At 46.2% G+C, this 27,946-nt stretch overlaps 1 protein-coding gene across 1 annotated transcript; it reads left to right on the top strand.

The window, feature by feature from the left end:
* Nucleotides 1-924: 924 nt before the first annotated feature.
* GARS1 (glycyl-tRNA synthetase 1) lies at nucleotides 925-26,834 on the top strand. Its single transcript, XM_083579558.1, has 17 exons — nucleotides 925-1,451; nucleotides 6,739-6,840; nucleotides 7,999-8,101; nucleotides 9,361-9,502; nucleotides 9,834-9,922; nucleotides 11,276-11,352; nucleotides 12,849-12,994; nucleotides 14,186-14,335; nucleotides 15,054-15,216; nucleotides 17,044-17,208; nucleotides 17,332-17,439; nucleotides 18,051-18,196; nucleotides 19,888-19,973; nucleotides 21,577-21,686; nucleotides 22,738-22,831; nucleotides 24,550-24,740; nucleotides 26,537-26,834. Exons 1-17 carry the CDS (start codon nucleotides 1,167-1,169, stop codon nucleotides 26,660-26,662), a joined length of 2,283 nt encoding a protein of 760 aa, XP_083435684.1. The 5' UTR covers nucleotides 925-1,166; the 3' UTR covers nucleotides 26,663-26,834.
* Nucleotides 26,835-27,946: the final 1,112 nt, after the last annotated feature.

Below are 27,946 nucleotides of genomic sequence, written 5' to 3' on the forward strand. Positions count from 1 at the left end.
TATGAGAGAATGAGATGCCCAACAACAAGATGAAGGTCTGTCAGTCTTGTGTGATGAGCATGCTGCTTTATGGAAGTGAGTCGTGGGCAACTTAAAACTGCCAGGATTTGTGCCACCGCATAGATCAGATGGTGGTTAAGAATGAGGGGAAACGGAACCATGATTGCATGCACCTGTTGAGTACGTGCATTTGATCGCCTTTGCCCTGCAACATGAACTTTGTAGTGTTTAAGAAGGAGACCAGCGGTGTTGGTAGCAGCCAGTGGGAAGGGCTGCTGTCATGCGCCTGACCTCCCAGGAGTGGAGTCTCTGCAGTTTTCCGAGAGGGAGATGGGGAGCAACGAAGCACCAAAGACTTCGGCATTGTGCAGCTGCCAGTTTTGCATGTTCCTTTATTGACAAAGAATATTTGAGCGAGGCTGCACTGCAGCATGGGATCTGTAGTCTTTGAAATGTGTTTGAATTCTTAAACCTGGGACTCATTCAGACTAGGCTTTCTTGCATTGCGTGAACATATGTGGTACAAGCTCATGTATTTCCTCTGTGGTGTTTACTCCTGTCCTCCTGCAGTGTTTTTCACCGGTCATCAGTGTTTCTCAAACTTGGCTCCCCTGTTGTTCTTAAGACTACAACTCCCATCATCCCTAGCTACCAGGGCCCGTGATCAGTGATGCTGGGAGTTGTAGTCCAACAAAACCTCTGGGGACCAAGTTTGAGAAAGGCTGAACGAGGCCTGGCTTTTTTTTTTAACCCACCCCATAATATTCCCCCCCTCCTCCCCAACATTTCCAGGTAGCAAGTGATGCTGCTTCTCCGCCACCCCACCCGTTTACTTTTATTTTATTTTATTCGCTCGGCCTCGCAGCGCCCCGACGCGGCCTCTGAGGCGGCGGGAGGCCTGGCCGTTGCCTTAGCAACCGGCGCGGCCTACTCCGGCCCAAGGGAAAGGCGAGGCCTGCGTGGCTTAGATCCCGCCCGCTAGCCCGTGTCGAATCTGCGCCTGCCACTCCGCGGCCGGGGCGGGGCAGAGCAGGAGCGAAAGTGCCGCGGCGGAGCGGGCGCCGCGTCCGCCTGGTTCGAGGCGGGGCGTGTGGAGAGGGCGGCCTCGCCGGCCGGGGATTTCATCATGCTGGGGGCCGGGCCTCGCCGCCTCCCTCCTGCGCTCCATGCCGTGGCCCCTTAGCGTCCTCCGCGCCGCCTCGCTCGGCCGCCTCAGAAGCAGCAACAGCAGCATCCGCAGCCTCCTCCTCAGCCCCCTCGCCTCCCTCGGCCTCCAGCCCAGCCCCGCCGGCCGGACCCTGGTCACCAGGCGCCCCGGGTCCCCCTCCGCCGCCCCTGCCGCCGCCTCCTCCTCCTCGCCCTCCCAGTGGACCAGCAACCCCGGCGCCGGCATGGACGGGCCCGCCGCCGAGGCGCTGCTCGCCCCGCTCAGGCAGGCGGTGCGGCAGCAGGTGAGGCTGGACGGGGGGCTTGTTTGAAGGGGGGGGGTCCTTTGTCCATCAGTGGGGGGGGAAATGTCTGCCTGTGTTAGAAAGAGGAGGGGGGACTCCGCATACTTTGGGACGGGGGCTTCTCTCATTTTCATCCTAGGATCTTGCCCCCCACCCTGCCCCCCCAATCTGGATGAGGGTCTCTAGAATCTGCATTTCTCTCTCTCTCTCTCTCTCTCTCCCCCCCCCCCCGTGTGTGTGTGTGTGTGTGTGTGTGTGTGTATATATATATATATATATATATATACACACCGTGTATATATATGTGTGTGTGTATACACACACACACATACAGTGGGTACCTCAGGTTACAGATGTTTCAGGTTACAGACTCGGCTAACCCAGAAATAGTACCTCGGGTTAAGAACTTTGCCCCAGGATGAGAACAGAAATTGTGTGGCCGTGGTGCAGTGGCAGCAGGAGACCCCATTAGCTAAAGTGGTGCTTCAGGTTAAGAACAGTTTCAGGTTAAGAACAGACCTCCGGAACGAATTAAGTACTTAATTCGAGGTGCCACTGTACACACATATAAGCATAATACACAGATATACACACATACTTATATACCCATACATACGCACACTATATATCTATATATATGCACATAACACATAGGGATAAATAGATGCACATACATATAAATAGGGATGCACACATATATCTGGAGATACACACACACAGAGAGAGAGAGAGAGGCATATATAGTTACAAACACACAGGGATATGTCTATAGAGGACTTCTCTTTCCCCCCTTTCAATAGGCTTCGCCTTGCAGTCTGGATCTGTGTAGTGGGCAAGAGGTGAATAATCGCACCTGACAGCAATACTGTCAGGCTGCAAAGATGCTTTACGTAAGTGTAAGGCCCGCTGGGTGCAGTGGGGCTCGATTCTGAACAACCACACGTATAGGATTGTCCTGGGAGCCTTCTGATCTGAGGATACCCAGTGACAGGATGCAGCTGCCCCTGGTTGTCCTTTATGCTTGGAACTCTGGGTGGGATTTGCTTGGGATTCTGGATCCTGGGTGTTTTCGGGGGATCCTAACCAACCCTTGATTTGCGTGTGGTGATGTGGCGTCCTTTCAAAACTTGATTTAGGACAGGTACTTCCTCTGGATCCTTCCTTTGTTTGAAGCTTTCTCATCCTAGTCATCTTTCTCTGTTCCGACTTGCATGTCACTCTGCCCCCCCATTCACGGTGTGGCTGTAGAATTAAGAGATACATACAAATACTTAATTCCTGGTTATTCTCCAAGGCTTTCCACTGTAGCTTTGAGGTGTGTAGGAAGTCACCATTGCTTTAGAATAACCCCCCTTTAGTTACTGATCTGTATCCACCTAAAGTTGGATTCATACAGGCATTCCTTAATTCTGTTTGAGGAAAGTCCTCATGTACATTTGAATTAAAGTGCTGTGTCTTTTTGCAGCATTCCTGTTCTCATAGAGAGCCAGTTGTGTGTGTTTGTGTGTATGGCAGTGGGTCCTTTCCCCAGGTTCCTGAGATTTGTCTTGTGTTACAGCTAATTTCTCTGCTGCATTTTCTTTCATATAACTAGGTTCCTATATTCCGTTTGGGTGGGTGAGATTTACCTGAACATAGATCTGGGTCTTCTGTGAGATTCCTGCCTTCCTCTTTATAAACTCATATGCTTCTCTGCAGTTCCTCTCCCACTGTGATAAGCTGAGCTGAGAACAAGACAGATATGAACTCTTTTCCCCTGCTGTCCCATATACTGTGGATGGTCTTTCCTCTCATTTTCTTCAGCTGGATTGCTCCAGCTGTTTACTCTCTAGAGGAATGTGTTTAAGGTCCCCTTTCCCTCCTACAGTGTGAAATGATGATTCAAACCCATTTTTAGCAGAGTGGAGTCCACACAGAGCATCGTTTTCTTCTCCCGCATGTCTTACACAGCACAATGCTCTATACATATCTATTAAGAAGTAAGCTCATTGGGTTCAGTGGTCCTAGGTTAGTGGGGAATTGCAGCCTTAGCTTTCTACAGAGTTGTTTCACTTGGAATGCATTATTCCTAATGAACCTTTACTCTGCCCCTTATGACACTCCTTTTGTAGACAGATGTGATACCTTGCAGTAAAGAATTGAATCTCTGCGCTCTCTGATTCAAAGATCTGTAGCCACTTTTGTTCATTTGAAAAGAAGCAAATTAAGCATTTTCTCATGGTCTTTTGGGTAAGATCAAGCATAATATATGTTCTTATCAGTTTAATAGGCTGTTCACTGCTTTGGGGGCCTTTAGGCTGAAAAGCAGTTTATATAAACAAATTGTAGTTGTAATAATACAATGGTTGTAAGGATTTGGGGATATATTTAGACTCCCAGTAGGGATAAATGCCTATTGATAGACAGTGCTGCTTTAAAGCATTGTACTATTAAATTTCCTTAACTTTTTTTGTGGGGGATTTCACATGGTGGAGATGAGCTTTGCTTCCCCACATACCATCTGACTCTCAGATCTGCTTGGTTCCTGCAATACGCTTTTTTATCTTTGCATCCTGGAGGGTGTATGTCTATATATTCCAATCTAATGCAAAATTGGATCTGTTTGGTTGTTTCACAACCGAGCAGAAGACCCTTCATACCCAGATTATTTATATACCTGATCTTTAGATACATGGTTATTTTTGTGTAAATTCCCCATTATGCCACTAAGTTCACAGTCTATTCTTGCTTAGCTAGTCATGTAAAATGGACTCAGATGGGTGTCTTTACATAACTGGATGGGTAGCATCTTAATTAGTGTATGCTTCAGCTTTGTTTTTCTTGTGAATCATCATACACCATCCCAAATTACCTGGTTATAAGGAGATCTTGCTGAATCAGGTTCTGGTGGCTTGATGCAAGAGTCGGAGGTTATCCTTTTAAAAGGAATCTCAATAGCTGACACACAAAGACAGTTCATTTTCTTAAACAGGAATCTTCCTGCTTTCTCATATTTGCAATAAGGAAATGCTGAAAGTGAAGCTTGGTGTGAGAAGGGACTTTTGCCAGGCACAGAGAGTGTGCTGTGTGATGTGAAATTAGCCTGGCAGAGATTAAGATCTGGTGAATGAAGAGGAGGTTGTATGGACTGTTGGCTTGTCCCCGTCATTAGGGAAGGAAGAAACACTTTAATTACACCTCTGGACAGATCTCCTTGAGTGAGAAATCAGTCCTGGGCTGGGTTAATGTTTTCCTCCTGCAGCAGTGCCTGATGCAATAGGCTTCTGTGTTAGAGGGGTGGATCCCTTTCCCTGCCATAAGGGACAAAGCTGCAGTGAAATCTGCCACATCAGTCTAGCTCCATTGCACTTTCTTTGGGTTGGGCAGGTTCTCTCAAATAAATGAATCCTGTCGGCATTTCCTTCCTCTCCCTCCCTCCCCCCTGCCTCCCCCCGCCTCAATTTCTGCCTTTTTCCTGTGTGCTTCGGACTTTCTCGACATGTGAAACTGCAAATGCTGCTGGCTTTTTAAAAATGCATGCTCCCCCCCCTTTTCATTCCTGGTGACTGCAGATTTCAAATGTCTTTTTAATATTGCTTTCCTGAGGTTTTATCTCTCAGTCGACCCCATCTTCCTCCCTTCTTTTCCTTCCCTTCTTTTCTAGCTTAAAGAAACAACCTTCAGTTCCCTCCCTTCTGCCACGTTAGCCTGCAACTGCAGTGACTTTGAGTCAAACTTTCACATTCAGAATCAAGCTCGTTGTTAGTCTGGCTGCAGCAATGGACGCTGTCGGGTTTCTCTTTCGCTTCCTCCCTGATGCGTTTGTGGTCTGTCATGCTTGGCGTGCCTGCCTCTTCTTTGATTAATCTAATAAGGATGGAGATTTCTTTCCACATCTGAAGCTCTTTCCCTCCTGCTCATATTTTCCTTTGCCCTCGACTTCTGCTCTTCCTGCCAGCTGCTTGTCAGTGGAGCGAACAGTTTACCAGTGTAGAAAGAACTTATTATAAAAAATGCACTCCCATTTGAGACCTTCAATAAGGGAAATCTATTTAGGGGGAAGATTGATGCTAAACTGTGTGTGAAACTAGGAAGGTGATGGAGTTTTTAGTCTTTTTTTAAAAAATGAATCTAATCCTTAAGGCATTCTGCTAGTCTGATGCCCTCCAGATGTTTTGGACAACAACTGGCTGGGGCTGATGGGAATTATAGTCCAAAACATCTGGAGAGCACTAGGTTGGCAAAGGCTGTCATGGGATATATCCAGCTAAGCCCTTGCATTGGTTTCTTCAGCTCCATACAATCTCACCTGCTGGGAGCCTCTCTCCATGGAGTCAAGACAGTGGACTTATTGAGTGTGGACTTTTGTGTATGCATCTCGCCATATATGCACTTACCCACACCCCAAATCTGGGGAACTGTGATTGTGACTCACCAGGGTTTGTACCCTTTGTGTATATATTCACTGCAAGACTCCATATGCATAATTTGTGACAAACTACTTGGGAATTCTGAGGAGGCGTTCCAAGGTTCTACACAGACTCTATGGATTGAACCTGGGACTTTTGGAGTTCTATCCACCTAAGTTTCACAGTAATGTTGCCCTGCCCTGTTTTCCATGTAACGAAAAACTAGTATTGAATTTTGTGTGGAAATTGAAGTGTGGGATATAAGACCTATGGTGGTTCTTAGCCATGGGACCCAGTAGATACCATGTGGAAGGGACATTTGTCATAGCCTATCCTCCCAGGACTGTTGTGAATGTGAGATAAGAAATCCCGGTAAGAATGACTTTTCTAACCTACATTCTTATCAACCCACGGTGAACCATCCTTAAACCTTTATCAAGATGTCTGCAGTCAGTTGCATTGCTGTCTTTCAAAATCGTACAGCTTTTATTGAAATGCCGTAATAACTTGCTTCTGTCAATTATTTTTTGTTTTTGTTTACTGTCACATCTTTCAGAAAATCAATGATACCGAAATGCTGGACACACTTCCTAGAAAGTAAATTGCGTTCACACAGTGGGACTTGACTTCTTGGTAAACGTACATAGACTGTGATGCACCACACGCTGTGCATTTCTTTGTGAGAGCTCACCTCCCCACCGCCTTCAAAAGGCAGTTGTACTGGTTTAAACATCATTGTGGGTCAGGTATCGCTTGTCCCTCAAATCCATGTGTATGTTGTGAGTTTAAGTGGAAGAAAAGTGCTGTTTCTGCTGGCAATTCCTCCCCCCCCCCCGCTATGTTCATGGGATTTCTTCCAGAACTGAACCTGTACTGACTGTTTGCAATTCTTTTTCTAGGGCGAACTTGTTCGAAAGTTGAAGGAAGAGAAGGCTCCCCAGGTGGATGTAGACAAAGCAGTAGCTGAACTCAAGGCTCGCAAGAGAATCCTCGAAGCAAAGGTGAGTGTTGGGAGTTGATTTTTTGGTTGACTTTTGGTTCCCACTCTCCTTTATGCCAGCGTAAATGACCAAGGTTTAGGGTTGCACTGACAAGTTACAATGAACTTCAGACTTTTGTGCTTCCCCTCCCCTTTTCTTCCTCCATTGTGTCTGCAAGGAGGTGACTGGAAGTTTCAGTGTCTATTTCCAGATTAACCATAGTTCAGCATTTCCTTCAAATGCCAAACTGTGGTTCTTCTTGATTATGGCTAGTGATGGCATGCCAGATTCAAAGTGTTAGTACTCATGGGCAGAGGCTGTCATGTCTTGGGGGCCGTATAAACACCATTTGCATTTTTCTTCTTCCTTTTAAACATCATTTAAGTTTTTGGAATTTGGCATCGCAGCTATGTTAGGCTTATTAAAATTTTGCATCGTTTCCCAATGTGTAAGTCACACAGTGATCTGCAACCACAGTAAAGTACGGAAATATAATCAACAGACATTATTAAAAACATATTTAGCAATGTTGTTGGTGCTATATTATCTTTGAGGAGAGCTGGTCAGTTTCCTTCTGGTGCTAAATAAAAGCATGTTAGTAATAGGACTAACACTGAGATCCATTTTTTTCAGTAGCACCTGTGTTATCAGGAAATTTCTTGAAGGGTGTCTATTGATTGCACCATGTCTATAGGCTGCTTTCTAAGCCATCTGTTATTGTAAGCTATCCTCCCCCAAGCTGGTGCCCTCCAGATGTTTTGATCTGTAATTCTCATCAGCCCTGGGTGCAAGTGCACCTGTGTTGGGTGGGACTGATGGTCTTGTAGTCCAAAACATCTGGCGAGCACCAGGTTGTGAGAAGCTTCCCTAAACACTTAACTGAGGACTTCAGCTACTTTTCTGGAGGTTTTCCCATCATTGGCTCCTTGTCATGTGCACTTCAGAGTCCTGGCTCCAATGCAGCTGAAAGCAGCATGCCCTATGACGGTGTTTAAAAATAGCTTTTTCAGATGTTGGGCAGCTTCAGATACAAGCAGAAGACGTCCAGCACTATTCTGCTTTACGCAGGGCAATGCATCTCTAAAGAGGGAGGTGTGTGTGCTACTGAGAGAAAGAGAGAGAATAATCGGATCAGGGAAGAACTATTTTAGTTGAAATCTATCATTCGTTTTTTTACAGGAGCTGGCTTTGCAGCCAAAGGATGATATCGTGGACAGAGCTAAAATGGAAGATACTCTGAAGCGAAGGTTTTTCTATGACCAGGCTTTTTCTATTTATGGAGGTACACAATTTATAATTGTAATTGTGGGCTCTTTAGAGCATGATTTCTGTGTTCTTCACCATTTATTTATTTTTGCAGTCTTAGGCCATGATAAAATGCACAATACAGGATGTAATGGTCAGTTTTAAACATAAGGCAAGCAGTAACATAGAAATCAGATTTAACAATAAAAATAATGAAAGATGTCAGAGATCTAGCTTACCATCTGCATTAAGCTGAATGGTGCTAAAAAATTTAGGTGGGTGTATAATACTGTCAGGGGATGCGGGTGGCGCTATGGTCTAAACCACTGAGCCTCTTGGGCTTGCCAATCAGAAGGTCGTAGTTCAAATCCCCATGACGGGGTGAGCTCCCATTGCTCGGTTCCAGCACCTGCCAACCTAGCAGTTTGAAAGCACACCAAAAAGTGCAAGTAGACAAATAGGTACTGCTCCTGCGGGAAGGTAAACGGCGTTTCTGTGCGCTGCTCTGGTTTTGGTGTTCCGTTGTGCCAGAAGCGGCTTAGTCATGCTGGCCACATGACCTGGAAAAACTGTGCGGACAAATGCCGGCTCCCTCAGCCTGTAAAGCGAGATGAGCGCCACAACCCCAGAGTCATTTACGACTGGACATAACTGTCAGGGGTCCTTTACCTTTTACCTTTTATGATATTGTCATTCAGTGCAATTTATTGCTTGGGTCTAATTCTAACACTGCTCCATAGTACATCATGAGCAAATTCTTTTTATGGGTTTAAACTTCATAGGAATTTTAGTGGAATTTGTAAATTCCCTTTGAGGAGAGCCTTTGCTTTACTTAAATCTATACAAATGTTATATCTGGTTTTTGTAGGTTATTTTAGATAGGTATTACTGTAACAGACCTTTTAATCTCCACTAGTGGAACAAAATACTTGCAATGTAATCCTATGCACACTTACCTGGAGTTGTCTCACTGATCTTGAGCTCAGTGGTGCTTGCGTCCTAGTAAAAATTGCCAGGAGATGCTTCTCTCAATGTCAAAAGGAAGTTTCTCATGGTTGGATGAGTTAATTGCCTTAATCTGCAAAAATTGAACTGTGTAATTGCCAGCAGTAGTAAGGAGATAACAATTAATTATGTTCTATGTTATGGCACTAATAAAATGTTGCAAAACTTTTTGTAATTCTCATGTTGTAGATTTCAGACCGGAATTCTGTTTTTTTACTTATTTATTTGGAATGGTGTGTGTGTGTGTGTGTGTGTGTGTGTGTGTGTGTTCACAGCTTTTCTCTCTTGCAGGTGTGAGTGGCCTGTATGATTTTGGTCCTGTGGGTTGTGCTTTGAAGAACAACGTAGTTCATGCCTGGAGGCAGCACTTCATCCAAGAAGAGCAGATTCTTGAGATAGACTGCACCATGCTCACGCCAGAACCTGTTCTGAAGTAAGTAGCATGTCACCCTGCTGTTATTATTATTATTATTAATAATATTTTTCAGTTCTACAAAATAAAGTGAAAAAAGAAAGAGTGTGATATATATATTGCACTCTTTTTGTTTTATATATATATATATATATATATATATATATATATATATATATATGCACATGTGCTTATATAGGTACCGCTGTAGCGGGAAGGTAGGTCTGTGATACATCTTTTTAACCACACACCTGTTTGGGTAGCTTTGCATTGTAAATCGGTTTATAAATCCACCAATGAATAAAAGAAATCTTGATGCTACGCGCGATGACGCTACTCTTGACCATTGCAGGACCTCCGGCCACGTAGACAAATTTGCAGACTTCATGGTGAAGGATGTGAAAAATGGGGAGTGTTTTCGAGCTGATCATCTCCTGAAAGGTATGCTGTGCTGCGAGAGCAGGACTGGTTTCACTTGCCCCCCCCCCCCCGCCCTTGCCTCAGCATTGGTCTAACAAATGTTTTTAGATTGAAAGTTATAATCTCTCTCCTCTCCCAAGTGAAAGCCAAGTTAGCATAAGCCATGTATTATGCTGGGCTGCCATATCTTCAGCACCGTATTTTCAATATCCTCCCTCCTTTCTCTGCAGCTGTCAGGGCTAGAAATTTGCCTGGAAACAGAATGCCGTCTTAAGAGTGACTTAGACAGTTTCTAATCCTTTTTTAAGCCCATCCAGGTTGGTTGCCATCCCTGCCTCTTGTGGAGTGAATGCCACAGTTTAACTATGTGCTGTGAAAAGACGGTACAGTCATACCTCATGTTACGTTTGCTTCAGGTTCAGCATTTTCAGGTTGCGTCCCGCGGTGACCCGGAAGTACTGGAAAGGGTTACTTCTAGGTTTCATCACTCGCGCATGCACAGAAGTGGTGAATCGCGACCCGCGCGTGCGCAGACACAGGTTGCGTTCCTTTCAGGTTGCGAACGGGGCTCCGGAATGGATCCCGTTTGCAACCAGAGGTACCACTGTACTACTTCACACAGCAGAAACTACAGAATTCACTCCCACAAGAAATAGTGATGGTCACCAACTTGGGTGGTCTTCAAAGAGGATTAGACAAATTCATGAAGAGTAAGGCAATCATTGGCTACTAGCCATGACAGCTATGCTCTATGTTCACTGTATGTTCACTGGGAACTCGCAGGTTTGGTGAATTTCTGTTGCATCTGGTTGGCTGCTGTGAAAACAGGATGCTGGACTACATGAGCCTTTGGCCCAAACCCAGCAGCAGCTACTTTTTGTTCTTATTCTGTGAAAATGATACTAGAAACATTAAATTGTGCCAGCTCTGGGTGGGCTGAGGCTCTTCTCTCCTTGAACATGTTGGGAGAAAGGAAGGGCAGAGCCAAATTGGTTTCCCTGATTCGGTTGCTTTCAGACATTTATCTTCAAAAACTCTTTTCTACATTGACACTCAAGTTGAGGAACCCTCTATGCACTATAGAGAAGCCTGGAGGGTATTTGAGCACAAGTCTGACCTGTTGGGCCTCAGGCTCACCTTGAACTGGGAGCATGGAACTCTCTCCTATAGCTGTGCTTTGCAGAAGGAAGTCACTAATGATGGATACGATAGACATGTTTCTCTGAGAAACCTATCATTACTGATCTCCGCTTTGGGGATCTTGGGGGCTCCTTGGAGACCTATATTTGGAAACTGCCCATCTAGTTCTTAGAATCTGCATTCTGGTGGGCTTTGTGGTAGGCCACGAATGCTTCTTTCTGCCTTCTCTTGCAGCTCACTTACAGAAGCTGATGTCTGACAAGAAATGTACAGCTGAGAAGAAGGCTGAAATGGAGAATGTTCTGACACAGGTCAGTATGTGGCTGTGCAAACGGAAACGGAGATGCAAGCTTTCAATTATTTACTTCGGATTCCCTGGGAAGAATTAAGACACTGGACGAACTTGGAAGTTGACATCTCACAAATGAGTTTTCTACAGGGCGAATTCATTTGGTGGAGTGGCTGTGTGCTTTGCGTTGCGGTGTGTAGATTGTAAAGATTTGTTCCACATACCTGCTGGGAATCTATTACAATTGCACAGTGGTGGGCAATTGGTTCCATGGTTCCGTTACAGGCAAATTCAGAGCTCCACATGTAGCGTGAAGCCTATCAAGTAAGAAACTTCCTCCTCCCCTTTTTCTGACCTTTGAATAATTTCTAGTCCTGCTTGTCCAAATCTGTGCAGCTGACATTTGTGAAACTTGCTTCTCCGTAGATTGAGCAAAGCTGAAAGGGAGCTCTTAGCTGATCCGTGCCTATATATGTTTTCTTTTGCTTTGGATAAAACAAGGTGGATGCTGGGATAATAATAACAACCGGTGGGGGAACTGAGATTTGTCAAGCTGTAGCTGTGACACCTGCCTGTGTTGAGCGTGGCCCAAGATTCAGTTGGCTTGTGGCACTTGGCCCTGGCTCACTTGGCCTATTCATTTTTTCGTTGACCCAGTGTGAGTAAGAAGGGGAAGGAACGGATATAAGCAGCTGGAGCCCCTGTGGCCATGTTTGCTTCCCCGAAGAGAACTCATCATTTCTCAAAGCAGGTTCAAGAGGGGTGTGTGGCGGAAACACACAGCAGGACTTGATAGCTGCAGTGTAGGCAGTCGACGCTTGCACTGCTGTCGCCCATCCTCTCCCGACTGGGTACTCCTGTAGAAGTAGCTGTTGGCCAGAGAAAGGGAAAGACGGACCACCCTCCTTCCTAGGAGGCATTTGCAGCAGTTCATAACCTCACAAGAGAAGGAAAAAGGGTTGTTCCTCCTTGAACCCATTGTGCACTTATGTCAACATCCTTTAACTTGCGGATTTGGTTTCCTGATTCTCACAAGCAGCTGACATTGGGTTGGGGCATGAAAATATAGAAGGATTGTGGGCTTTTTAATTTACTTTCTGAAGTAGGGAGAGGGGGAACCTGTGGCCCTCAAGATCTGGTTGGCCTTCACTCCCATCAGGCAACATGGTCAGCAGTGAAGGATGATGGGAGTTGTAGTCCGGCAGCATCTGAAGGGCCACAGGTTCCCCAGCCCAGCTCTTTCCCTGCCAGCCCTCTTCATAGCATGCTTTGGGAAACGCGTGACAGCGTTTCTGTTTGTCTGTGTTGCTCTGGCCCCTTATCCCATCACCAGGATGCCCTTGTAAGAGGCTGCGCTGGCAAATCTATGCTTGTTGCTTCCCCCAGTAAAATGCCAGGATTAATGCTTTGCAGTTTCTCATAAGGGGCTGGTGTCTTTTTAAAGAGGAGACAGGGTGGATTGAGTTAAGTCCTTGCTGCAGGTTCCTGTGTTAAATGCCTTTCATGTTTTGCTCCTAGTTGGACAACTACGGCCAGGAAGAGCTTGCGGATCTGTTTGTAAACTACAACGTGAAGTCTCCCATTACTGGAAATGACCTCAGTCCTCCGGTGTCCTTCAATCTTATGTTCAAGACATCTATCGGGCCTGGAGGAAACATGCCAGGGTAAATTAAGCATGGATGTTGACATATTTCTTGTGACCTACTGGGCTTGGCGAGGCTGACTGACTCGTGCTACAGTTAAATACATTCCATTGTGTTCTTCTTATAGTCAACTAACCCTCCCCAGGAGGAGGTCTTGGGGATCTTCAATTTGTTTGGAGTGGTGTGTGTGTGTTGGTGAACCTACTAGTGATGGAGGAGGGACTGGGGTAGTGATGTATAAAACAATTAAGACTGCTTCCCGCACCCCAAACCCGCAGATTCTCAAGAGTAGTGGTGTTTTCCCACATGCGATTTGGGAATTCTGGGGTTGGAAGATTTAGCAAGTCATGGAGCTAGGAATGAGCTAAATTCAAAAAAATCGCTTAGGAATCGATCCTGAGCCTTTGACAGGAAATATTTGCACCAGACCCTGGTAGTCAACTTGGCTCAGTGTGGGGTGTTTTTGTTCTTATCCTAATATAACATAAAGGTGACCAAATGTACTGCTGAGTGAGTTATTTGCAGTGTCTCTTTGACTAGACCAGCCTTGCAATCTTTAATTTTATAAGCTTAGAAAAGCATCACAGAATTGTAGAGTTGGAAAGGGTTCCGAGGGTCATCTAGTCCAACCCCCTTCAATGCAGGAATTTCAGCTAAAGCATCCATGACAGATGACCATCCAACCTTTGCTTAAAAACCCCCAAGGAAGGAGAGTCCACCACCTCCCGAGGGAATCCATTCCACTGTTGAACAGCTCTTGCTGTTAGAAAGGTCTTCCTGGTGTTTAGTTATGTGGCCATAAGACGGATAAGCAGCAATGATGCCTCAGGCTGTCAGCTACTTGTATCATAGGGTGCAGTAAAGCAATAAAGTGAAAATTGGTTTAAAATCGAACAGTATTTAGTGTTCTTGTTCCTAGAAAAACAAGCACAGGAGCAGGAAGACACTGAGAATATGGAACCAGATGCAAGCCCTGATAATAAATTTGGGGGTGGGTCAGGGTGAATTATTGAGGCTCAGAACCTTTCCCCCTCAAGCCAGCAAAGGGAGTCTGAGCAGTCGGGGGAGATATGCTGGTTGTACTTTTTGATTGCAAGACAATTCGCCCCATATAAAAAGTTGGGGAACCAGGCCCGTCTGCTCTCAGGAGAGTAATTTCCCTGCTTCTCAGTTGCTTTCATTGTTGGATTTCATTTGTGTGTTTTTTTAAAGTTACCTGAGACCGGAAACTGCGCAGGGGATCTTCCTGAACTTTAAACGCCTCTTGGAATTTAACCAAGGCAAACTTCCTTTTGCTGCTGCTCAGATTGGGAACTCCTTCAGGAATGAGATCTCTCCTCGCTCAGGCCTCATTAGAGTCAGGTACTGTAAGCATTTTTCTATGACAGTTTGTGAAAACTACACACGGACTTTCTCTCTCTCTCAACTTGTAAGGGAATGGAACCATGGGTGTGTCTTCCCATGTGATCCCCACGCAGTCACCTCTCTACATGTTGATTTCACAAAAGGCCCTGTTGCATAACCTTTGGAAATATTGACGGCACTGCCTGTGGCATATCATAAATTTGTGAATATTTGTCATTTTTACTTTGCTTTACCGCATTGACTTTAACTGGACCCCCAGAAGTAGAACATTTCGAAATGTAGATATTTGGTGTGGGTTTTTTGTGAGGAAGGGGAAACGGTTATAGGTAGACGGGTTACTGTTGCAACTGTCTTGAGATTTTCACTGCACTAATTTGTTCTTTGGGTGGCTAAAAAGTGGTGGACCTTTTATATATTCTCTGTTTGTTCTCTTTACAATTGAATATATAATTGTATAATTTATAATTGTGTAATTTATAATTGAATATATGGTGCCAAATGCTTGCAGCTTTAGCATGAACTTTGCCCTTGGGTTCCCTATCCCAGTGTCCACTAGCTGACTTCAGCTCTCTGAGTCTGGGATGCCATGAGACATTGAGATGCCTTGACCTGTGTACACGGTGTTGTGCAGAGGTTATCTCACCTTTATGGGAGATGCTATAGTGGCTCTCAAACAGAATAGCTACTAAACCGAGGGCATGCCTTTGTCTTTTAGAGAATTCACAATGGCAGAAATTGAGCATTTTGTGGATCCCAGTGAGAAGCATCACCCTAAGTTCCAGAATGTAGCAGACCTTCACATCCTCTTGTACTCTTCCAAAGCCCAGACCAGTGGGCAGTCGGCTCATTCCATGCGTCTGGGGGATGCTGTTGAGCAGGTACTGAAAGTGTGTTTTGCAGCAGAAGCATGTGAAGGAAATGTGGAAGAGAACACTAGATGAATTCTGCTAGATACTCACTTTTGTGGAGAACTAGATGAGGTCTGCATATTGCAATTTCTGTACAAGAAGCAACACAGATTAATTCTGTATTCACTTTACAAGTTTAGCCTTAACTATGATGGAAAGTATCTGGTATCTGAAGAAGTGTGCATGCACACGAAAGCTCATACCAATAACAAACTTAAAGGTAAAGGGACCCCTGACCATTAGGTCCAGTCGTCGCCGACTCTGGGGTTACGGCGCTCATCTCACTTTATTGGCCGAGGGAGCCGGCGTACAGCTGGTCTTGTGGCCAGCATGACTAAGCCGCTTCTGGCGAACCAGAGCAGCGCACGGAAACGCCGTTTACCTTCCTGCTGGAGTGGTACCTATTTATCTACTTGCACTTTGACGTGCTTTTGAACTGCTAGGTTGGCAGGAGCAGGGACCGAGCAACGGGAGCTCACCCCGCCACGGGGATTTGAACCGCCAACCTTCTGATCGGCAAGTCTTAGGCTCTAGGCTCTTAGAGACAAACTTAGTTGGTCTCTAAGGTGCTACTGGAAGGATTTTTTTTTAAAAAAAATTTGACTATGGTAGACCAACCTGGCTACCTACCTATAACTTTGGTGGAAAGTCTCAGCACCTTTCAAGAACTAAAATCCTGATTTTCCAAGACACAGACATGTTGGGTTTGCTGTTACTACATGTAGGAATCTTCACCACGTTGACAAAAAATTGAGCTTCTGATAACCATTATTGAGATTTGGTTGTGGGTCTCACTGCTCAGCTGTGAACAAGCCCTTAAAACACCTTGGCATCAAAATCCTGTGGAATTGATAAAAAGATTGGTCCTAACTTAACTTTCCTTATTCAATACATGGAGGATGCTGTTGAAATTTCATGGAAAAGGGCCCGGTATTTTATACCACAACTCAAGGAGTTTGAAACTCCCTTGGCACCAGGCACGGTTTGCGACTGGCGCAGGTCCAGTTGCGACCATGTGGAGATCTCTGGTTGGTGACCGGGGAAAGCAAAATGCCACTCAGAGGAGAATCTGAAATATTGTCCTTGAAGCTTGAATTTGTTTTATTCTGGATCGTTCGATTTGAAGTTTGAATGTGTTATATACCGCTTTGAGATTTATAAATATAAAATATAAAGCGGTATAGAAATGAAATGAATAACAGCCACAATAACAACTGCAATAGAAAAAACTCTATTGTAAAAAAAGAGGCACCTAGACATTCCATTGTGGCAACCGCAACCTAGGTTTAAGGTGCCATTTGGCGATTAGCTTATACAGTATATCTGAGCTTCTGACACTGAACACAAGGTGTGCAGCACTGTTGTTGTTTAGTTGTGTCCAACTCTTCTGACCCCATGGACCAGAGCACGCCAGGCCCTCCTGTCTTCCACTGCCTTCCGCAGTTTGGTCAGACTCATGCTGGTAGCTTCGAGAACACTGTCCAACCACCTCGTCCTCTGTCGTCCCCTTCTCCTTGTGCCCTCCATCTTTCCCAACATCAGGGTCTTTTCCAGGTAGTCTTCTCTTCTCACGATGTGGCCAAAGTATTGGAGCCTCAGCTTCAGGATCTGTCCTTCCAGTGAGCACTCAGGGCTGATTTCCTTCAGAATGGAGAGGTTTGATCTTCTTGCAGTCCATGGGACTCTCAAGAGTCTCCTCCAGCACCATAATTCAAAAGCATCCATTCTTCAGTGCATATTTACTTGAGGAAGCAGTTTTTGGCTTTGGGCATCCCATCTCTCTCTCTCGCCTTTCAGGGTGTAATCAATAACTCGGTGCTCGGTTACTTCATTGGCCGCATCTACCTCTACCTTGTCAAAGTCGGCATCTCTCCAAACAAGCTGCGCTTCCGACAACACATGGAGAACGAAATGGCCCACTACGCCTGCGACTGCTGGGATGCAGAGTCCAAAACATCCTACGTAAGTGATTTGATAGCTGCAGAGGCTTCTGTATTAATCGAGGGGAGGCGGGGAGAGGAGAGAGTTTGGCTAACTCACGCGGCGTTGTGCTGAACAGAGGCGAACCCTTTTTTCTTCTTTCAGGGGTGGATTGAAATTGTTGGCTGTGCTGACCGCTCTTGCTACGACCTCTCTTGCCACGCCAGAGCCACCAAAGTTCCTCTTGTAGCTGAAAAGCCTCTGAAGGAACCCATATCCTTTCAGAAATAAAACAGTTCTAACTGACGGGGAATTGGGCTGGAAGTATGTGCGGGTTCACCTAATGGGTTTCCGTTTGTGAGGCTGCTGGGAGTAAATTCAGGAAGCTCTCTTGAAGCCAGGGGGGTGTAAAAATCGATGATATTTTACATACACACACAACACACACAGATATGATTCTTTTTATTTAAAACAGATTTTTAAAAAAATTTAAATCGGATTTTAAAATAAAATGCTTTTGTGGGAAACATCTTTCTAAAGATACGGTGGTACCTCGGGTTAAGTACTTAATTTGTTCCAGAGGTCCGTCCTTAACCTGAAACTGTTCTTAACCTGAAGCACCACTTTAGCTGATGGGGCCTCCTGCTGCTGCCGTGCCGCCGGAGCACGATTTCTGTTCTCATCCTGAAGCAAAGTTCTTAACCTGAAGCACTATTTCTGGGTTAGCGGAGTCTGTAACCTGAAGCGTATGTAACCTGAGGTACCACTGTAGTTTTCTATTACATTACATTAGAGTCCAAAGCCTATTCATCTGGAAATAAGGATTTGTTTTAAGTTTTTCATGTTCCTCCTGTTCCCTTGGGATTCCTTAATGTAACCTGCACAAAACAGCCAACGTCGTTCAGTTCGAAGCAAATAAGGGAGCCATTGGCAAGGCTTACAAGAAGGACGCCAAACTGGTGCTGGAATACCTTTCCATCTGCGATGAGTGCTACATCAATGAGATGGAGAAACTGTTGAACGAAAAAGGGTAAGTGTTTGAGCCTGAGGGAGGAGATTCAGGCACTTTCCACCCACCAACTTGTGCCGCGATGCTCAGATTGGAGCACAAATAACCTGCGACTGACTTGTCACCCAGAGAGTGCTTTGGTTCCGGGGCTTCACTTTCTGATGTCAGGCTATCTCGGGTTTTGTTGACGATGCGGCTGGCAAACTGTCATTTGTGTCAGCTTTGTAGTATGTTTGCAGAAATCTATTTTTCGTAGATAAAATTTGCTCTTGGATCCCAAGAACCAGTAGTACATATATCCTCTTCCAGCACACCCAAGAGCTTTGGCAAGGGTGAAAGAGCATGTGAAAGATCTGAAAAAGCCTGAGCAATTTTTACTTTAAAATTTGGATTAGAAGATGAAAGGAGACTGAATCGGCCACCAATCAGTAAAGGCTCCCAGTTGACCCTCCTTTTTCTTCATTAAAAAAAAAATCACAAAATCCACAGAAGTATGCTCATTTGCCAAGGGGTCAGCAAACTTTTTCAGCAGGGGGCTGGTCCACTGCCCCTCAGACCTTGTGGGGGGCCGGACTATATTTTGCAAAAAATAAAAATGATTCAAGAGCACCACGAGCCCTGGTGGCATCTTACCTGTGTCCTGCGACAGGGGCTGGCGGTGGTGGTGGAGGGATGATGAGCAGTGTGTGAAAGGGCTCTGGAGAGGGGCTGCTTAAAATGGTGGCTTCTCGATCGTTGCTGCTGCTTGCTCCAACAAAGCCCAGCCTCCTTCCTCCTCTAGGCAGGGCAGGGAGAAGCTGGAAGGGAGGAGGCGCTGCTGCTGCTGTGTGAGGGAGAGGGAAAGAATGCGTGTGCTGGTGATCCACGCGGTGATTCCTGGACCATCCGCGGGCCGGATCCAGAAGGCAATTGGGTCTGATCCGGCCCGCGGTCCTTAGTTTGCCTACCCGTGGCCTACATCCGCATTAGAGCAATACCTTTATTAGGCTAATCAGTATGTTGCAAAATTGATTTGACTGGGTCTTTCCCCCCTCTATATTCTCCATCTGCAATACTTTCCTCCAATTCCCATAATCCCCTTCATTTCATGGATTGCATTTCCCTACTAGTTCCTTTTAAAAAGAACAAAACATAACAAATTTCTCCCCAAACACTCTCAGAACAAAAGGGAGAAATAATTTGATTTAGCCTTGGCTCTGTATTTTATGAGACGTTAATGATTTTATTGTACACCACCGTAATATTTTGAGTTGGAGGTTTATAGTAATTCCTATAGATAAATACGTAACCACCATTTTTGTTAGCGTTTGCTATATTTACTTAATTTCTATAATCCCTAATCTCAAGTTGCAGTATTCTAAACTTCCTGAGCATAGTGATCATAGAGGTTAGGAGATGTTGGACTGTCTAAATCCATTGAATGAAGCTTGCAGAGAAGGATTACCTGCTCTTCCTCAGCTGTCTACTTTCAGGAAGTATAAACCTAGTCAGGATGTTGTTAGGAATCCTTGAGCTGATCTGGTTGTTCATTCATAACTATTTTTTTGGAAATTTGGAATGCTTTTGATGACCTTCAACTTCTCCTGGCATCTGCTGGACCTGCTTTTTGAAATGGAAGGTCACTGCTGCTGTTGTTTTCCTTTAACTCCACAGCGTCCTCTGGAAGGAAAAGAGCCTGATATTGATTCTGAGCCCCCTTTTTTTCTTTTCAGGGAATTTACCTTTGAAACGGAAGGGAAAACTTTTCAACTAACAAAGGACATGGTCGGCGTGAAGAGGTTCCAGAAAACCTTACATGGTAGGTCTCCCTGTGATGTTAGTTTCTGTTTGCCACTGTGCAGTGCTTTGGAGTCACAAGACTCTGTTTACATTCCAGAGACATTCCAGGCTGTTGGAAGTCTCACTGGAGACGGGAGACGGATGTGACGTTACTGGTTTCCTCTTGCTTTGTTTTTTTCAGTTGCTCTCTGCTTTCACAGAGAGAGGATGTATTTTTCTGTCTGCGTAGCTTAGAAAATAAAGCATAGCGATGTAGCCATAAAGCTCATCACTTCCGCGTGTTGCTTTGATTCTCTGCTGAATGGGAATGTGCCTAGAGTCTCATCAAAGGCTCAGGTCGTTAACCACGTCAGTGGGCGATTCCGGAAGATGAGCTTTATCAGCTCGTTCGAATGCAGATTCTGACATGTACCTGCTGCTATAAAATAGTAAAGATCACAGCCAGAAGGCTGTCCCCTGCCCCAAATCAGTGGGAGACTTCCTTCCCATTCACTATCACATCTAATTGCAGCCCAATGCAGTGTTTCTCAAACTTGGGTCCCGCAGCTGTAGTTGGACTACAACTCCCATCTTCCCCAGCTACCAGGACCCCAGCGGTCAGGGATGATGGGAGATGTAGTCCATCAACAGCAGGGGACCCAAGTTTGAGAAACGCTGGAATGGCTGTTTTTCATCGGCAGCGTGACAAGCACTGAAATGGCTTCCTTTTGGTCAGGGGCCACAAACCACCATTATAAATGTGATCAGACGCCATTCACTTGGTTTGACACGGATGCACGGTTCCCATGGCAGTGCCTTACCTCTGCTGGGGCCACTAGCGTTGATATAATTCAGGCTTCCTCAACCTCGGCCCTCCAGATGTTTTGAGACTACAGTTCCCATCATCCCTGGCCACTGGTCCTGCTAGCAAGGGATCATGGGAGTTGTAGGCCAAAAACATTTGGAGGGCCAAGGTTGAGGAAGCCTGATCTACCGAATTTTTCGCCCTATAGGGCGCACCGGCCCATAGGGCACACCTAGTTTATTATTATTTATTATTATTTATTATATATTATTTTTCCCCCCCAGGCGTGGGGCTGGGGTGGGGGAAGCCCGAGCTTCCCCCGACCCCAGCCCCCAGAACAGGCTGCTATCCACAAGCCTTGGGAGCCCGGCGGGAAGTTGCGCCGGGCTCCCAAGGCTTGCAGAAAGCTGCCCGAAGCCCGGGGTGCGCCCCACTGCACTTCCTGGGTTTCGGGCTGCAGGCTGCTGTCCGAAAGCCTTGGGAGCCCGGTGGGAACTCCTGCCGGGCTCCCAAGGCTTGTGGATAGCTTCCTGAAGCCTGGAGAGCGAGAGGGGTCAGTGCGCACCGACCCCTCTCGCTCTCCAGGCTTCAGCGAAAGCCTGCATTCGCCCCATAGGACGCACACACATTTCCCCTTCATTTTTGGAGGGGGAAAAGTGCATCCTATAGGGCAAAAAATACGGTAATTGCTCCATACGGTGAAATTGAGAGAGTAATGTTTGTGGGCATTACAGTGGCAACCTTGGAGCCCTGTCGCTGTTGGGCAGAATTGTTATGAACTTCCATGGCTGAGTTGGCCTAGCAAAACATACCCTTTTTTTGCCTATCTGTTTTCTAGTGGAAGAGATTGTCCCCAATGTGATTGAGCCTTCGTTTGGTATCGGAAGAATCATGTACACGATATTTGAGCACACGTTCCGCATCCGGGAGGGAGATGAGCAACGGACGGTAGGATTTCCCATCTGTGACTTTGGTCTGGTTTCAGAGTTGATGTATGTCGATGGCTTCCTATGGGAGGCTCTGCGGATTTTGTAGCCCCAGCATTGTATGCTGGATTTGGGCATTGCAGACTTGGCTTAGAGCCTACTCAGCCCCCAGCGTCCTTGAGTCATAGCTCTTTCTCTCCGCTCCCTTTCTCCCGTCTGTGAAATGGGAATAAAAGTAACCTCATAGACAGGCAGCAATTGTGTCAGGCTACCTGACACAATTATGACTTCCTGCACACAATTCATTTCCAGGTATGCAATTCATGTTTCTTGGAGTGTGCAAACAAGTGTGACAGCTGCAAGCACATGACTACCTGATCAGTTTGCTTGGGGCAGTTTGCTTGCACCCCAACTCCACACTCCACATGTCATGATAAGCATTTTCCTACTCAGAATATTTCTTTGTTGGAAATCTGAAATGTATGAAATAGCTCTCTAACTCCGGAGTGTTGTAAAAAAAGTTAGGCTTCCAGCCTTATTTTTGAAGGTAGAAAACATATAATTTGTTTTCTGTTAAATGGTCATATGTTTTTATGCACATATCCAATATTTGTATATATGGAAGGAACAATTTTGTCACCTGGAGTGGATTGTATGAACACAAACATAGGTTCTAGCTTTCTGTATTTAATTCCCCCCGATCCTTGGTAGCTTCCACTCTGCCTATTTTTCTGTGCCCTTTGCCCCTCTTAAGATTGAGGTTCAGCTCTTCCTTTCCCATTAATTGCGTGGGTGGAGGAATCTGGACTTGGCAAAAAAGAAAGAAAAGCATCTGCAGCCGAAGGTCCAAATTGCAAGATCAAAATGAATGTTCTTTTCACTACTTAATCAGAGCACAAATCAGAGTCTTCTAGTCACATAATTCATAGCATACGTAGAGCAGAGTTGATGGGGGTGGGGAGAACCTTCCAGTTTACCCCTAATTCCCATCAAATTCAGATGAAGACTCTTCCACTCTGGATCTGTCGGTTTCCCCTGCCTGATCACCTGTTTCACTTTTCTCTCCCCACCAGTACTTCAGTTTCCCTGCTGTGGTGGCGCCGTTCAAGTGCTCTGTCCTTCCCCTGAGCCAAAACCAGGAATTCATTCCGTTTGTGAAGGAACTATGTGAGTAGCTCCCGATGCTTCTGGGCTGCCCTGTGTTAGCAAAGCTGCAATTGCATCAATGAATTGGGAGTGTTCAGTAGGAAAGGGGATTGACCAGTTTGTTTCTTTTTTTACACGATTTGTTTCACTGATCTGACTTCATTGTGCTTGAGCAGAGGTGGGGAACCTCAGGGGCAGGGTCTGAATGCAACCCTTTGGGACTCTTTTATCTGTCTCTCAGGACTCTTCATCCCAGACCTTGCCCCTCACTGGCCTTGCCTTGCCCTATCCTGGAGTGCTTTCAGCTGACCAGCATGCATGCTTGAACTGTGATCATGCCTCTTGCTTGCTGGATGGAGAGATGTGTGGATGCAGAAACCACTGGCACAAGTGTGGAATGTAGCCTGCAGTTGCACCTGTTGCTCTGCTTGCTTTTGCCTCTGGCTACATCCATCTGCAGGGACGTGGGTGGTGCTGTGGGTTAAACCACAGAGCCTAGGGCTTGCCAATCAGAAGGTCGGCGGTTCGAATCCCTGTGACAGGGTGAGCTCCCGTTGCTCGGTCCCTGTTCCTGCCAACCTAGCAGTTCGAAAGCATGTCAAAGTGCAAGTAGATAAATAGGTACCACTCCGGCGGGAAGGTAAACGGCATTTCCGTGCACTGCTCTGGTTCGCCAGAAGCGGCTTAGTCCTGCTGGCCACATGACCCGGAAGCTGTACGCCGGCTCCCTTGGCCAATAAAGCGAGATGAGCGCTGCAACCCCAGAGTCGGTCACGAATGGACCTAATGAACAGGGGTCCCTTTACCTTTTACCTTTACCGTACATCCATCTGCTGGCATGTGGCCCTCAGAAGGTTAACTCAGAGGGAATGTGGCCCTCGGGGTGGAAAGGGTTCCCCACGCCTGCGGTTGAGCATTCCCCGACAGGAAAAAAACCACAACTGGCCATGGAAACTGGTTCATATTTAGGATATACGCTTCCCTTTTGGCTTCAGGTGCCCTTTGCTCAGTTATTAGAGCACAAGACTCCTAATTTCAGGGGTTGTGGGTTCGAGTCCCACATTGGGCAAACGATTCCTGCATTGCAGGACTAGATTAGCCTCGGATTCCCTTCCAGCTCCACAATTCTGTGATATTTCGTTTTGGCATTAGGGAAGGCATAATGTATCCAAAGGGCTTCGTGGTCTCCTATATTGTATGCTGCAGTACAGTGGTACCTTGGTTTGCAAACAGTCTGGTTTGCATACATTTTGGATTACAAACACGTCAAACCCAGAAGTGTGTGTCCCGGTTTGCAAACTATTTTTGCATTACAACACCCACTTTTTTTTTTTTTTTTGGATTCCGAATACATTTTTTTTTGGAGGCCCCATTGGCGAAAGTGCTCCTTAGGTTACAACGTGTTTTGGTTTACAAACGGACCTCTGGAACGGATTATGGTTGTAAACCAAGGTAGCACTGTATTCTAGTTCATGGCAACGACACTGAATTTAGTTTCCAGTTACAGCTGTCTCTCTCTGTGCGTATATGTGGTTTAAATTAGACATTCCACCCCATTCTCAAGGGCTGCGCAAATATCCAACCCTTTAAATAAAACAAACTTGGGCTTGACTTTGATCAGCTGAGGTTTCCAGTCATCCTTCTTTGGGGGACACCCGGTTCTTCTCTGCTCCCATTTAAATTCTCTCTAAAGCCAGCCGACTCAATAAGACTAAGCACACCTTTGTTTCCTCTCGCAGCCGAAGCCCTCACAAGAAACGGGGTCTCCCACAAGGTGGACGACTCCTCCGGATCCATCGGCCGGCGCTACGCCAGGACGGATGAGATCGGTGTGGCTTTTGGGATCACGATTGACTTTGACACGGTCAACCGGTCGCCGCACACAGCCACCTTGCGAGACCGCGACTCCATGCGCCAGATACGAGCTGAGGTAGGCTGTGCCCTTTGTGTTGGGGTGGGGGGCAAGTTGGAGGTTCGAGACAAGCAACCGGAAGGGAAAGGTGTGGAAAGTCCTGCTTGCTTTGAACTGTGGCCCGATTGGGGCCAGGATCGGTGTGGGCGCAGGTAGAAGCAGAAGGAGCTAAAAACATGCCATGTTGAATCAATAGAATGAGACAAGTCCCCTCTTACAACCAGTGGTGGTTGGAGACAGTATAAGGCAGCTGTCCTGTGTTCTCATCCTAAGTCAGGTCATTAGTCCATCTAGTCCAGTATTGCTTACACTGGCTGGCAGCAGCTCTCTAGGGTTTCTGGCTGCGTCCATTTCTGGGGCAGCCTGAAAATGCTGGAGTCCTTCTGCGTGTACAGTGTCTGGAGGTGGTTGGAGGATGGATGGCAGATTGAGGTTGAATCCTGACAATACAGAAGTATTGTCTTTGGGGGAACGGGGCGGGCAGGTGTGAGGGACTCCCTGGTCCTGAATGGGGTAACTGTGCCTCTGAAAGACCAGGTGCTCAGCCTGGGAGTCATTTTGGACTCACAGCTGTCCATGGAGGCGCATTGTGTGTCCAAGGGAGCTGTCTACCAGCTCCATCTGGTACACAGGCTGAGACCCTACCTGTCCGCGGACTGTCTCGCCAGAGTGGTGCATGCTCTGGTTATCTCCTGGTTGGACTACTGCAATGTGTTCTATGTGGGGCTACTTTGAAGGTGACTCAGAAACTGCAACTAATCCAGAATGCGGCAGCTAGACTGGTGACTGGTAGCGGCCGCTGAGACCACATAACACCGGTCCTGAAATACCTACATTGTCTCCCAGTACGTTTCCGAGCACAATTCAAAGTGTTGGTGCTGACCTTTAAAGCCCTAAATGACCTCGGCCCAGTATACCTGGAGTGTCTCCACCCCCATTGTTCAGCCCTGACACTGAGGTCCCGCTCCAAGGGCCTTCTGGCAGTTCCCTTTGTGAGAAGTGAGGTTGTAGAGAACCAGGCAAAGGGCCTTCTCAGTAGTGGCGCCCAGCCTGTGGAACGCCCTCCCATCAGATGTTAAGGAAGTAAACTGCTATCTGACTTTTAGAAGACATCTGAAAGCACCCCTGTTTAGGGTAGTTTTTAATGTTTGATGTTTTATTGTGTTTATTATTCTGTAGAGAACTGTCCAGAGTGGCTGGGGAAACCCAGCCAGATGGGCAGGGTATTCTTATTATTATTAATAATAATACCTCTGAACCATGACCCTTCTGTGTTCATGGGAGAGCAAACACCAGCTGCAACATGCCTGTAACTTGAGCCTCAACAGATACCTTTATTTCAAGGGTAAGGATAGGATTTTCCTGGGCTCCTTATTATAATCCAGAAATATCCTGAGAGAAAGGAAGCAGTGCCCACGCAGTGAGGCTGATGGGAGTTGTGACCAGTGAAGCAGAGAATGCACACAAGAATCTTAACTTGTGGTCTGGTGTGTGTTTATCCTGTCCAATGCGCCTTTGAAGGCGTAGCTCAGTCGGTAGAGCACAAGACTCTTAATCTCAGGGTGGTGGATTAAATCCCCACATTGGGCAAAAGATTCCTGCATTGCAGGGGGTTGGACTAGATGACCCCCGTAGTTCCTTTGAACTCTACAGTTCCAAGAAGGAGCCCACCTGTTGCTGGGTGCAACAGGCTGCCTACATTCTGCAACGGTTCAGCCTGAAGGGGACTAAGCCCCATAGTTCTTCTGAGAAAGTTGATTAGCTCTGTGTTGATCCTGGAGTCTGAAAGTGCCCATTCTTCTTCCTGCTTCCAGATCTCTGAGCTTCCCACCATAGTTCGGGACCTTGCAAATGGCAACATAACCTGGGCTGATGTGGAGGCCAAGTATCCACTCTTCGAGGGACAAGAGACTGGCAAAAAGGAGACAATAGAGGAATGAAACAAACTCCCCGGAAACTTAACAAGAAGTCAACTTTTTACTGTTCATGTTAATATGAAATTTATCATGTGTATTATTCAAAACAGGGACTGTCTGGTTATCTCCCCCTTCACTTCCAATTGCTGCCTAATTTTAACTCCCAGCTCCAATAAACACAGTTAAAAGACTAAAAGCACTGCTGCATTAAGCTTGCTTTCTTGGTCTCCTTTCTCCTTGGTGCTGTCACCGTCAGATATTCAGTGGCCTGGTTTGCAGATAACATTAAACCATGGTTTATATTTATGGTTCAATAAACCGTGGCTTACCATGATGAATGAGCCCTGGTTAGCAGCTCAGCTATGGTTTGTTTACTGCCAACAATCCATGGTCTGAAGCTGTGGTTTGTTACTGGCTCGCAAAACCTTGGTTTGTTGTAACAAAAGTTTGACATGATGTGTGAACCCAAGGTTTATTTGGTCACTCCACCCCAGAACCTGACCAAGCTACAAAGGCAGAAGGTAAGAGCAGATGGGGAAAAAACCCAAGCTTTGGAGAAGCCATAGTTTGTTCATCTGTGGGAGAACTCCATGGTTAACTCGTGACTTGTGACTTGTTAAACCAACCATAGCTGTGGAAAAAACCCAGTGGCATAGTGCTATTTGTTAACCAGGCGAGTCTAGTTTTGGACTGTTTTCTCTGAACTATAAAGAATTGGGAGCAATGCTGTGTGCTCCTTTGCTCAACCATCCCTTTACCCAGTCTTATGGAAACATCCATTTAATTATTTTACAGATAGGATACCCAAAATAGAGCTCATCTCATTACCTCACAGGGTCACTGGTTGAACTGATGTGTAAATCTAGGGTTTGTTGTGTTTATGCTGTGTACTGGGGTCAGTGCATTTATCATTTAAAGGTAAAGGGACCCCTGACCATTAGGTCCATTCGTGACCGACTCTGGGGTTGCGGCGCCATCTCGCTTTATTGGCCGAGGGAGCCGGCATACAGCTTCCGGGTCATGTGGCCAGCATGACTAAGCCGCTTCTGGCGAACCAGAGCAGCGCACGGAAATGCTGTTTACCTTCCCACCAGAGCGGTCCCTATTTATCTACTTGCACTTTGAGGTGCTTTCGAACTGCTAGGTTGGCAGGAGCAGGGACCGAGCAACGGGAGCTCACCCTGTCGCGGGGATTCGAACCGCCGACCTTCTGATCAATTCCTAGGCTCTGGTTTAACCCACAGCGCCACCTGCTGTCCCAAACTCTTTAACACACTTTCTGAAGCCAGTACCATGGTTACTGTGTAT

Source organism: Podarcis filfolensis (assembly GCF_964270895.1).
Source record: "Podarcis filfolensis genome assembly, chromosome: 12".
NCBI classification, from domain to species: Eukaryota; Metazoa; Chordata; class Lepidosauria; order Squamata; family Lacertidae; genus Podarcis; species Podarcis filfolensis.